Raw genomic sequence first — 12,551 nt, forward strand, 5'->3', positions numbered from 1 at the left:
ATAATAAATCATTTTTAAAAAGTTTTGACACCAAAAAATATTAAAAGTTGTCAAAAAATATTTAATTACATTTTTTTTCTAAAAATATTTCTTAAATCAATACTCCTAACACATTCATTCACTTTTCCCTAACTTTGAATCATTGAAAAAAATAAGCAATACTTGAAAACTTTTTGAAAAAAATTAAATTAAAAATAAAATGAATGAGTTCTTTTTTTTTTTTTTTTTGATACAAAAATGAATGAGTTCTGAGACGCTAGAGCCTAGGTCATATTGAAGTGTATATTTACTATTTTCGAGCAACGATGGAATTGGAATATCATCAAAGAAAGTGAATGAGGATAACAAGGGCATTGAACATTCGAATACAGAACGTTTCTTTTTTTTTTTTTTTTGATACAAAAATGAATGAGTTCTGAGACGCTAGAGCCTAGGTCATATTGAAGTGTATATTTACTATTTTCGAGCAACGATGGAATTGGAATATCATCAAAGAAAGTGAATGAGGATAACAAGGGCATTGAACATTCGAATACAGAACGCTTCCAACGGCTACGTCCAACAAGCCCTACAAAGCCTCTTAGCAGCCAATGGTCTCGACTACGGAGCTTATGGCTGCCTCATCCAGCACTGCTCCGACCGCCACCTCTTCCGCCTGGGCAGGCAGCTCCATTCTCGCCTCGTCCTCTTCTCCGTCTCACCCAACAACTTTCTCGCCTCAAAGCTCATCACTTTCTACGCAAAATCAAATCACCTCCGCGATGCCCGTAACGTGTTCGATAAAATTCCCGACAAAAATATATTCTCTTGGAACGCTTTGCTCATTGGGTACTCCCTCAACAACAGGTACCTAGACATGCTGAAACTGTTTCTGTCCCTGGTGTCCTCTAATTTGACGGATGTAAAGCCCGATTGTTATACGATCTCGTGTGTTTTAAAGGCGTTATCGTCCTTGTTTTCTCATTCAAGGTTGGCCAAGGAGGTTCATTGTTTTGTTCTTCGACGTGGGTTTGACCTGGATATCTTTGTTGTTAATGCTTTGATTACGCAGTACTCGAGATGTGATGAGATTGGCTTTGCAAGAACTGTGTTTGATAGAATGCCTGAGAGAGATATTGTGTCTTGGAATTCAATGATAGCAGGGTATTCTCAAGCTGGGTTTTATGAGGAGTGTAAGGAATTGTATAGAGAGATGTTAGGTTCATCTGGGTTGCGGCCTAATGGGATGACAATTGTCAGTGTCTTGCAGGCATGTGGGCAGTCGAATGACCTTATTTTTGGGATAGAAGTTCATCGGTTTATAAATGAGAGCCAAATTGACATTGATGTTTCAGTTTATAATGCTATTATTGGGCTGTATGCAAAATGTGGTAGCTTGGACTATGCTCGAGAATTGTTTGATGAGATGAGTGACAAGGATGAAGTCACCTATGGATCGATAATTTCAGGGTACATGCTTCATGGTTTTGTCGACAATGCAATGGATCTTTTCCAAAACATGAAAAACCCGGGATTAAGTACATGGAATGCCGTGATTTCAGGTTTGGTTCAGAACAACCGGCATGAAGGAGTCTTAGATTTAGTTATAGAAATGCAAGCATGTGGTTTTAAACCAAATACTGTAACAATTTCGAGCATTCTCCCTACAATTTCATGCTTATCAAACCTAAAAGGAGGAAAGGAAATACATGCTTATTCTGTTAAAAACAATTATGACAGCAATATTTATGTGGCCACTGCCATTATAGACACTTATGCAAAGTCAGGGTTTCTTCATGGGGCACAACGGATTTTTGATCAATCAAAACGTAAGAGCTTGATCATTTGGACAGCAATAATCTCAGCATATGCGGCCCATGGAGATGCTAACACCACTCTTCGTCTTTTTAATGAGATGATAAATAATGGGATTAGGCCAGACCCAGTAACATTCACTGCTGTATTGTCAGCTTGTGCTCATGCTGGAGTGGTAGAAGAAGCTTGGGAGATCTTTGATGCCATGTTTATGAAATATGGCATACAGCCTTCAGTTGAGCATTATGCATGCATGGTAGGTGTTCTTAGCCGAGCTGGGAGACTATCTGAAGCTGCAGAATTTGTCTCCAAAATGCCAATTGAACCAAGTGCTAAAGTTTGGGGTGCATTGCTTAATGGGGCTGCTGTTTCTGGTGATGTTGAGCTGGGGAAGTTTGTTTGTGATCATTTGTTTGAGATTGAGCCTGAAAACACTGGGAATTACATTATTATGGCAAATCTGTATTCTCAAGTTGGGAGATGGGAAGAAGCTGATAAGACCAGGGAAAGGATGAAAAAAATTGGGTTGAAAAAGATCCCAGGCAGTAGTTGGATTGAAACAAGTGGAGGATTGCAAAGCTTCATAGCCAGGGATGTATCAAATGGAAGAGCTGAAGAGATTTATGAAATTTTGGGAGGATTGCTTGGGTTAATGAGAGAGGAAGGGTATATTTCATTGGATGAGTTAGATGAGGAGAGCGTTTTTAGTTGAAACCAGATCATCAATATTGAAGAAATCTTTGGATTAAAGGATTGGGCTGAGGGGTTTAATATGCACCATCCATTAATAGGGCCACAGTGACTCAAATTCAGTGGTTTTCTTCTAATGTGGATATCCAATTGATTGTGAAATAGCACCTGGATATTCAGTAGTAGATATCTATGAATTCAGAGTATTATAGCTAGAAATTGAAGCTACAAATCATTTTTGTGGATGAGTTCTATGACCTGGTACAGGTACTTAAAACTTAAAAGTTGGAACAGGTGGTCTTTTTCTGTCTAGAATATGGATTAATTTCATTCTGAGGTAATGTTTTGCTGATAACATATCTTAGAAGGTAGAACACTAATCGAGGCTAAGTGGTGGTTCTCTTTTCAGTTGTCGGTCAATTTCCTTGATCCTTCATTTAAGAGCCATGTTTGTAAAATATCGTTGATGAGAGACTTAAAAGTTAAAACTTCTAGCTCCATCCAAGGTTGTAAACCTAAAGTTTCTGGAAAGCCTGATCTCAGTTTACTTAAATTACTTCGAAAATGCAAATGAGGTACTTATTAGAGGGATTGCCCGTACGTGACTGGCAATTATGGTATCTAATGTGGTCAATTTGGCAATATCAATTAGATATAATTTCAACTTCCTTCAGTTCAAATGTCCTTGGAAGTGGCTGCTGCTTGGTGAGTATCAGTTAATTAGATTGTGTTTATGTCATAGCAATGTGATGAAAAGGCAATGCAGAGCTAAAAAATCTAAGAACATTGGATCCCCAAACTTAAGTGCCTTAAGTTTCTAAAAATATGAACGAGGTTGATGCCATTATGATTTGTTTTTCTTTTTTGAAAGTATTGAATTAATATGCTTTGTGAAAAGTGAACAAAATGGTCACTTTCTGTGAAGTATTGTTCTACATGTAAGCTTTTTGAAGATAGTGACAGTTACTTTTGCCTTTTTTTTTTTTTTTTTTTTTTTTTTTTGGGAAGCAGCTGTCAGTAAAACTTTTGGATGCACTATGGTGTTACTTCTGACAGAGATTGCTGTTAATTATACCTCTAGCAAAGGGTAAGAATGTTCATGGCTCATCTTTAAACTTTTTTGCTTGACTCGTCTCTCTTTAATTGAGAGTGTTTTGGCTTTTCCATGCATTGATTCTAGTAGGAAACCTTTACTTCTTGTTAACACCTCGATGGTATATATTGTGTCCCTGCTTTAGTAGGTCCCGAGTGTAATTTGGTTGCTTCAATATTGTTATTTCCTTTAGGAGTTTTTGAGTCCTACTATGCATTATAACAATGTTCATCATGGAATTTTAGACTACCCTTTCTTTCATCTAGCATGTAATGTAAACACAAGCAAGTTGCTCAAACTCCAAAGAAAAATTATGGGAGAAGAAGGCGGTTTATGCAAAGGTGAATGGTGACAAATGTGCGTAACAGGCGCAGGGTTTACTGTGTGAATGTGATGACTAGTTTCCACCAGCTTCGCGCCTTTGTTTGTTAATGTATTAGTTTGTTGGGGACAAGAGCAACGAGCCATGGATGGGCCAAAATGTTTATTTTTCTTTCTGCTTGTTTTGTTCCCCGTTAGAATTAAGGCAATAATTATCAGAGATAATGAAAAGAAAAGGAGTGACAAAGGGGCTTGAACCGGACACTCACTTGTGGACAAAAATTCACGTTCTCATTTTTCAGCCACTCTATTCTTTTTCTAATCCAATCCTCTATAGGGTTCCGAGTATCTTATGCAGATCTCCAAAATCCAATACAATGCACACGTTCTCTTTTTTGGTGAAATAGATCATTTCTCGGGAGATTGACCATTGTGTCCACTCTTGACAGATATTTACATGTGAGTTAAGCAGATAGCCAATTATACTCCACAAGTAACTAAATTCAAAAATATTACATTAGTGTAAAAAGCTATGTGAAAAGGTTAATTTCTGTATAAGGTGGTTTGTTTTCTATTGGAATGTTTGGAGTGTCATATCACCCGGGAGTATTTAATAAGTTCCCTTCTAATTATCACACGGGGTGTGGCTTGATGGTAGGAGTTCTCATTTTACACCCAGAGAGGAGCGGTTCGAGCGATGGCCCTAGCAAGGCTCGTGTGGTACATGTGATATTACCTATTGCCGTCACGTGACATGGGGTCGATGAGCTCATACTGGAGACTCCCTTTTTTATTCAACAAAAAAAAAATCCCTTCTAATTAATAATTACTATGACAAAAAACACAAGTATGAACGGAAGATTTACAATTACAAGTATCAATTTTCTTATTTTCTTTTTAAGTGATGTTAGAGATACAGTTTTATTACATATGTCTTACAAACTTATGTGTCACTAATTACTAAAAAAAATGTTTATTATGCTTTCGAAATGGCTCGCACCAAATTTATCATCATATTGATTTGTAAACATTTTGTAGTAAAATTGATGGTAGTATTTTCCTTTCTTTTTTTAATCTCCCTCACTGTAATGGTGATTTTATCAATTAAATCATTTGCTGTTTAGCTCCTAGATACACAATGACTTTCAAGTTTCAAGTTCTTGTCATGAACGTCAAGAGTACTATAACTTAATTAATAGTTTGATTTTCCTGATATTTTCAATAAATACGTCCAGAGTTCAAATTCTCCCTCCCCCAACATAATGAAACTGGATAATTAAATATATTTCAACATAGTGATATTTGTGATTCTCAAAATAAGTTAAGCAAAATCATATATCTACAATGGGTTTCTTCATCATTTCGATTTTGATGCATAAGAAGAATGCAAGTCACATAATTATTTTATTAGTAAATGTCTATTTGGATGGACTTATTTTTATTAGTTTATTTTGTTTATTGCGTTAAAGTTTTGTTATACTTGTACCCTTAAAAATTGTGATGCTTTTAAAAGTTGCACATTTTGTGTCAAACAAATGCTTAGAAAGAGTGAAGACCAACTTAATTCTTATTCTCTTAACGAAGATTTTCCAATTAAGGATATGATATTATGGTTAGTGCATTATGCATCCCAAGTAAATGATTAATAAGAAAGATTACATTGGATTTGGTATTAAAATTTAAATAATACAAGAATTGATTTCAACTAATTAAACTATTAAAGTTGGATTTTATATTCTCTCACCAACATAATAGCTTACCCAAAGTAATTCTAATATCATGTAAAATATCACAATTTTTGCCATAATTATCCTACGCACCAGAATGTGATTGACTTACTATTATTTTTATACAGAATTACTTTTTTTTTTTTTCACCACCTGCAAATTACAAATTATCACCACATGAACAATTATGACAAAAATTGTAGTTCTAACTTTTGTTACCCAAAGAGAGGGGCACAATTGGCATTAAAATAAGCCACAAAGTGAGTCAAACTCCCATAAAAAGCCACACATTCCGCTCTCATTCCTCATACTTTGTCCTCTGACACCCTCAAGTGAAGTGCAAACACACGATCCCATTATGAAAGAAGAAACAACCACCACCACCATCATAGCTGCACTCTCTACTCTCACTCCTCCCCAGCTCTCAGATCTCACCCACTCCATTTTCTCAGATATCCACCACAGCCACCACCGCCTCTCAGCTCTCCTCATCTCTCCCACCCTCTTCTCCCTCACTCTCCACCACCTCCACTCTCTTTCTCTCCCACAAAAAGCCCTCCTCATTGCTCGCCACCTCCTCTCTTCCCTTCGCCACCTCACACTTCACCTCCACCCCAAACCATATTCACCACCGCCTCCAATACCCTCCAACACACTCAAGCAAAAAGACCTCGATGCAATTTTACTCCTACTACTACTCTGTGAAACCCGCCAACACAACCCAGATTCTCTAGAAACCAAGTCTCCCGCCGAATGGCGCGGAATTCTAAGCAAACTGGTCTCTGACGCCATGTTGAGGAATTCTGGTATTGGGTTCTATAATGGGTCGGTGTTGATTCCGTACATTGAAATGGTGACGAGGTGTTGGAGGTTTGTAGGTGAAATGGGTTATTGCTGTGATCATAATAACGGCGATGGGAAGATGGGGAGAGAGGTGGCTGCGTCGGCGGCGGCGGTGGTGGCTCTGCCGTCTGTGGAGGTGAGAGACGGTGGAGTTGAGTGTGTGATATGTAAGGAGGAGATGAGAGAAGGGAGAGACGTGTGTGAGTTTCCATGCGAGCATTTGTTTCATTGGATTTGCATTTTGCCATGGTTAAGGAAGAGGAACACGTGTCCTTGCTGTCGGTTTGAGCTTCCTACTGATGATGTTTTCGGAGAGATCCAACGGCTGTGGGACGTCCTGATCAAGGTTGGTAATAGGAGTTTCGATGTATGATGATTGATGAATGTTGGTGATCATAGATTGCATGATCTTCACCAATCATGATTTAGATGATCTGCACGTGTCAAAATCAGATAGTGTTTTGGCCATGAAGAGTTGAAGACTGAAAGATCAAGAAGGTTCGGTTCTGATGAATGGTTGTGAATTGTGATGGATGGATTTTGTAGAGTATAGATAAATTGCTTGTTTTTCTGATAGAGACACCTGTGGTTAAGTTTAGAGGCATTTATTGTGGATTTGTATCTAAATAAAATGATAAAGATGAACAGATATTTATAGATTAACAGAGATTTGAGGCTTTTTTTTTAAGTGAATTTGATGTTTATGGTTGAGGTTTTTATTTATTTTTGCAAAGAAAAAAAAAAGGAAATTGAATGGATATAATGATTGATTGCAAATAATTATTCATTATAGTCCTTTTCTATGTACGATAGCAAAATTTGAAAATTAATTTGCATTGATTTGTAGTAAGTGATTATGATTTATGATAATGATGATAACAATTCAATAATTATTCTTAGTATTGCTTCTTTTGTTTATTAATTTATGTTATCATAATCCTTAGATTTGATTAATTCAATAAGGTGTAGCCAATTTAAGACAATGACCAATCTTCTGAACTTAAAGAAAAAAAAATATGTTTTTTAGGTTAATTTTCTACTTAATTCTTATTAATTCCTTCTGCATACATAAATAGTCAAGAATAAAATAATTTCATCATAATCTAATCCTAACAAATAGGAACTAACTCCTATTTTTATTTAAATACAACTTGAAATTAAATACAATCCTAATTCCCTAATTAGCTACATGATATTATTTCAATTTAACTTGAATTGATCCTTATCTTCTTATATTGTCTGATTTCCGGACATATCATATTCGATTGAGAATAATATATTCTGCCTAGGTGCAACTGTAGTCGCAACATGCATTTATATGTTTGCGTATTGCGCCTAAGAGGAAGTCTATTGTTATAAATATAGTTGAATTATTGAAAAATGAGAATATTCATGATTACGTATTGATTGCTAAAAACACTTGCATCATCAATTAATGTAAAATAGAAAAAGTAGTTAATTTTGCACAATCTTGCTCAAATATTACTCATATCAGTCTATCTATATCACTGTTTATATACACTTTTGCTACAGTAACCATGTGATTTTTAATTATTTTTATCTCACTTCTCCCTTCAGATCTTCTTTCTCTTCCCCTACTCTCTCTCCATCAAAGTCTCTCTCTTCCTCTACCATCTTCCCTAACTCTATTCCTTTGAAAAATCCATCCTAAATCTAGATCCCAAACTTATCCATGATCAAGCTCATGTACAAGAATCATCAAACCCAAATTACAAAATTGCAAAGAAGTGAAGAAGAAGAAGAAGAGGCGGCAGCAAAAGAAGCGAAGAAGAATAACCAGCAGCAGCAATAGCAACAAAGAGAGAGAGGTGAGAGGCTCTGGGGGCATGGGAGGTCTAAGGGTGTGGAGGTGTGAGAGGTCTGAGGGTTTTTACTTTTGAGAGAGAGAGAGAGAGAGAGAGAGAGAGATTAAATAAAAATATGAATAAAAATAAATATGTATTATTTAAATAAAATAGTTTATATAATAGATAATCTGACGTGGGTGTTTTTGAGAGGTGATTGTATAAAATAAAAAAAGTAAATTCTAGTGCTAAAATAGACAAAAAAAATTTACAAAGACTTATGCTAAAGCTCTAAGATTGCACATTGAGTTTTAGGTAATAGATCTATAATCAAACTTGCTATTTATGTGGGGATTTCGTTTCTAGAGTAGGATTTACAACTCATATCAAAGCCATTAGAAAAGTTGCCAGCAAATCAAAATCGAAAGTTACACAATTCGAAGTATTTGCAGGCTTTGCACAATTCTCATCTGATCCTGATAACACTACTCAAAATCAATTGGCAAAGAGCTTAACTCTCAACCAACCCCGCAAAAAACCAAATATTAACTATTTATACTGGAACGAATGGTTATTGAGAGAGAGAGAGAGAGATTAAATAAAAATATGAATAAAAATAAATATGTATTATTTAAATAAAATAGTTTATATAATAGATAATCTGACGTGGGTGTTTTTGAGAGGTGATTGTATAAAATAAAAAAAGTAAATTCTAGTGCTAAAATAGACAAAAAAAATTTACAAAGACTTATGCTAAAGCTCTAAGATTGCACATTGAGTTTTAGGTAATAGATCTATAATCAAACTTGCTATTTATGTGGGGATTTCGTTTCTAGAGTAGGATTTACAACTCATATCAAAGCCATTAGAAAAGTTGCCAGCAAATCAAAATCGAAAGTTACACAATTCGAAGTATTTGCAGGCTTTGCACAATTCTCATCTGATCCTGATAACACTACTCAAAATCAATTGGCAAAGAGCTTAACTCTCAACCAACCCCGCAAAAAACCAAATATTAACTATTTATACTGAACGAATGGTAATCTTGATTCATTAAAAATTGAACCAATAAAGAAATTTCATGTTAAGTTACGTGCATATTTAAAAACAAATAAACTTCAGTTCCAATAAATCATATAGCTTCTACGAAGATATTCACCAAGGAAGCAGAAAGAAACCCTTTTGAAAGAACTTATTCAAGACAAAATGGAACATTTTCTACTTAAATGAAAAAGTACAGAATTAACTTTCTAATGAAAGAACAAATCTGGGCTTTGGATAGCATGGCAATAAGCCCAATATAGTGAAGCCTTAAAGACCATTGCCTAATTGTAAATGGAGCCAGTCAATGAGCCCAATACCTGTAAGTGGGAAGGAAGCCCTATTGTGTTTCTTATTGTGGATAGGAGCAACCCGACGAGCCCAAAGCCCAAGCTCATTAGCTTAATGAAAGGAGTGTGTAAAAAAAGAGGCCTACGCTACGCTCATACCTCTCTCGCCCACACAATTATTTTGGAAACTGGCCCAAACTTAATTGATACAATAGAATTATATATTTTTTTTCTGAGCATCAAATTAGTCTCACAAAATTTCAGCATATACAGCCCAAAATCCATCATCTTCCCATCAAAACCAGCCCAAACCTAGGAAATTTGGAAAAGAAAAAAAAGTGAATTCTAAAAGAAAAATGAAAGATATCCAATTGATTTTCCCCCATACTTAAACTAGCACAACCTTTTATAATTTGGCTAAAAGAAAATTATTAACATCATAAAAAGAAAAAAAAACATTTTTTGACATGCTTCATTTGTAATTATATTTATAATTAGTAGTGTACTATACTGTATACCAATAAAACTTATAAATTAATTAATTTTATATTTAAAGTAAAGAAAATGATTTACAATTATCATCTGAATAATAAAATAGATAATAAAAATAAAATAAAAAGTAACCCCTTTTTTTGGCTAAAAGGGGATGTAGGGTCAATTTTTGTTGCCCAAGCCCAAAAGATATGGGTCAAAGGCCCAACGAACCCAGAACAATGAATTTGTAGAGAGTGGGCGAAAGAGCTGGGCTGGTTATGAAGCACAAAACAGTTGGCTAGGTTACGTGCAGTGATGATAACATGAACTGAAGCTTAGATAACTCCATGAACGAATGTCCGAAGAGGCGCTTTATTGAATTAACAGTGATTACAACATTCAGAACTACAGTAAGGCCTTTCTCTCTCTTTCTCTCTCTCTTCTCCACCCATTATCAGAGACCCTTCTTCTTTATATAGCATCCCTTCCTATCATCTCCATCGTCCACCTGTTCTTCATCCACGCATCTACTCAAATACATGTCACGTCATGTGTCTACTTTAGTTCTTTGTGAGTGGCGGTAGCTGAGGTTGCACTGTTCAGGGGTCTTCTCCACATAAATGCGGCCAGAAAAACTGTTGCAGCACATTAAATGCGGTGGTAGCAGCTTTTCCTTTAGATATCTTTTAGTTCTGATCATTTCCGGATCCACCTAGGATCTATCATTGCCGTTGGGATCGTTGGGAAGATTAGTCGGACCTTCCACACGTTCGTTTGATCAAGGCTCATCATAACCGAGGAGCAAGACGTCCTCGGACCAATGTTGACCTCTTCGGACGACACTCCCCTTCCGCTTCTGGGCTTCCTGCTTTTAGATGGGCCGCCCCAACCACCTGTTAGTCCTCGAAAATACAATAGTCCTTAACAGGGGATTCCGAGCCCATTAAGTAGTTTTGGGCTTTTTCCCCCCACAGGGGAAAAATTACCTTAACTTATATGATGGAAGCCTATTGCGTAAATCAAACTTTGTGTTAAAAATAAAGAGAAATGCTACATTCACAATATTTTTATAATAAATCATATGTGGTAAGTTGTTATTGGTTCAAATTTAAATTCACAACTTAAATTACTTTTTTTGCTCACCTATAACAATGAACAACAACCTACCACTTAAGATTTGTTGTGAAAATGTTGTAGACATAGCATTTCTCAAAAATAAAACTATGGTAGGTGATTAAAATAAATGATAAACTTTTTTTTTTCAAAGTTTTACTAATAGAAATTTAATTGAAATAATAATACATATTTTAAAATTTTAATAATAGAGTTTTATCCAGAGCTGAATTATCTTAATAAATTTAATTTAATTTATAGTACGATGAAAATTTTTTTTTTGGGTTAAATGAATGAAAATTCTTTTTTTTTTTTTTTTTTTTTTTAGCCCAAGCTCATTAGCTTAATGAAAGGAGTGTGTAAAAAAAGAGGCCTACGCTACGCTCATAACTCTCTCGCCCACACAATTATTTTGGAAACTGGCCCAAACTTAATTGATACAATAGAATTATATATTTTTTTCTGAGCATCAAATTAGTCTCACAAAATTTCAGCATATACAGCCCAAAATCCATCATCTTCCCATCAAAACCAGCCCAAACCTAGGAAATTTGGAAGAAAAAAAAAAAGTGAATTCTAAAAGAAAAATGAAAGATATCCAATTGATTTTCCCCCATAATTAAACTAGCACAACCTTTTATAATTTGGCTAAAAGAAAATTATTAACATCATAAAAAGAAAAAAAAAACATTTTTTGACATGCTTCATTTGTAATTATATTTATAATTAGTAGTGTACTATACTGTATACCAATAAAACTTATAAATTAATTAATTTTATATTTAAAGTAAAGAAAATGATTTACAATTATCATCTGAATAATAAAATAGATAATAAAAATAAAATAAAAAGTAACCCCTTTTTTTGGCTAAAAGGGGAAAAATTACCTTAACTTATATGATGGAAGCCTATTGCGTAAATCAAACTTTGTGTTAAAAATAAAGAGAAATGCTACATTCACAATATTTTTATAATAAATCATATGTGGTAAGTTGTTATTAGTTCAAATTTAAATTCACAACTTAAATTACTTTTTTTGCCCACCTATAACAATGGACAACAACCTACCACTTAAGATTTGTTGTGAAAATGTTGTAGACATAGCATTTCTCAAAAATAAAACTATGGTAGGTGATTAAAATAAATGATAAACTTTTTTTTTCAAAGTTTTACTAATAGAAATTTAATTGAAATAATAATACATATTTTAAAATTTTAATAATAGAGTTTTATCCAGAGCTGAATTATCTTAATAAATTTAATTTAATTTATAGTACGATGAAATTTTTTTTTTGGGGTTAAATGAATGAAAATTCTTAAGTTTGTAAAATACAAGAACAAAAGGATTGTCCACATTATA

General features: G+C 34.5%; 2 protein-coding genes across 2 annotated transcripts; both read left to right on the plus strand.

Annotated features, from left to right (window-relative positions):
• Nucleotides 1-418: 418 nt before the first annotated feature.
• LOC112005311 (pentatricopeptide repeat-containing protein At2g37310) lies at nt 419-3,682 on the plus strand. The gene is made up of 2 exons (XM_024037556.2): nt 419-3,189; nt 3,496-3,682. Exon 1 carries the CDS (start codon nt 503-505, stop codon nt 2,504-2,506), a length of 2,004 nt encoding a protein of 667 aa, XP_023893324.1. The 5' UTR covers nt 419-502; the 3' UTR covers nt 2,507-3,189; nt 3,496-3,682.
• A 1,969-nt stretch (nt 3,683-5,651) lies between these two features.
• LOC112005314 (E3 ubiquitin-protein ligase SGR9, amyloplastic) lies at nt 5,652-7,156 on the plus strand. The gene has a single exon (XM_024037558.2). The coding sequence runs from the start codon at nt 5,984-5,986 to the stop codon at nt 6,839-6,841; it is 858 nt and encodes a 285-aa protein (XP_023893326.2). The 5' UTR covers nt 5,652-5,983; the 3' UTR covers nt 6,842-7,156.
• The last annotated feature ends 5,395 nt before the right edge of the window (nt 7,157-12,551 follow it).

Source organism: Quercus suber, unplaced genomic scaffold, assembly GCF_002906115.3.
Source record: "Quercus suber isolate HL8 unplaced genomic scaffold, Cork oak 2.0 scaffold_14, whole genome shotgun sequence".
Classification (NCBI taxonomy): Eukaryota; Viridiplantae; Streptophyta; class Magnoliopsida; order Fagales; family Fagaceae; genus Quercus; species Quercus suber.

Bases quoted from the DNA above. Each gene is read 5' to 3' on its own strand.
- LOC112005311 (XM_024037556.2), top strand. From the start codon at position 503: ATGAGGATAACAAGGGCATTGAACATTCGAATACAGAACGCTTCCAAC.
- LOC112005314 (XM_024037558.2), top strand. From the start codon at position 5,984: ATGAAAGAAGAAACAACCACCACCACCATCATAGCTGCACTCTCTACT.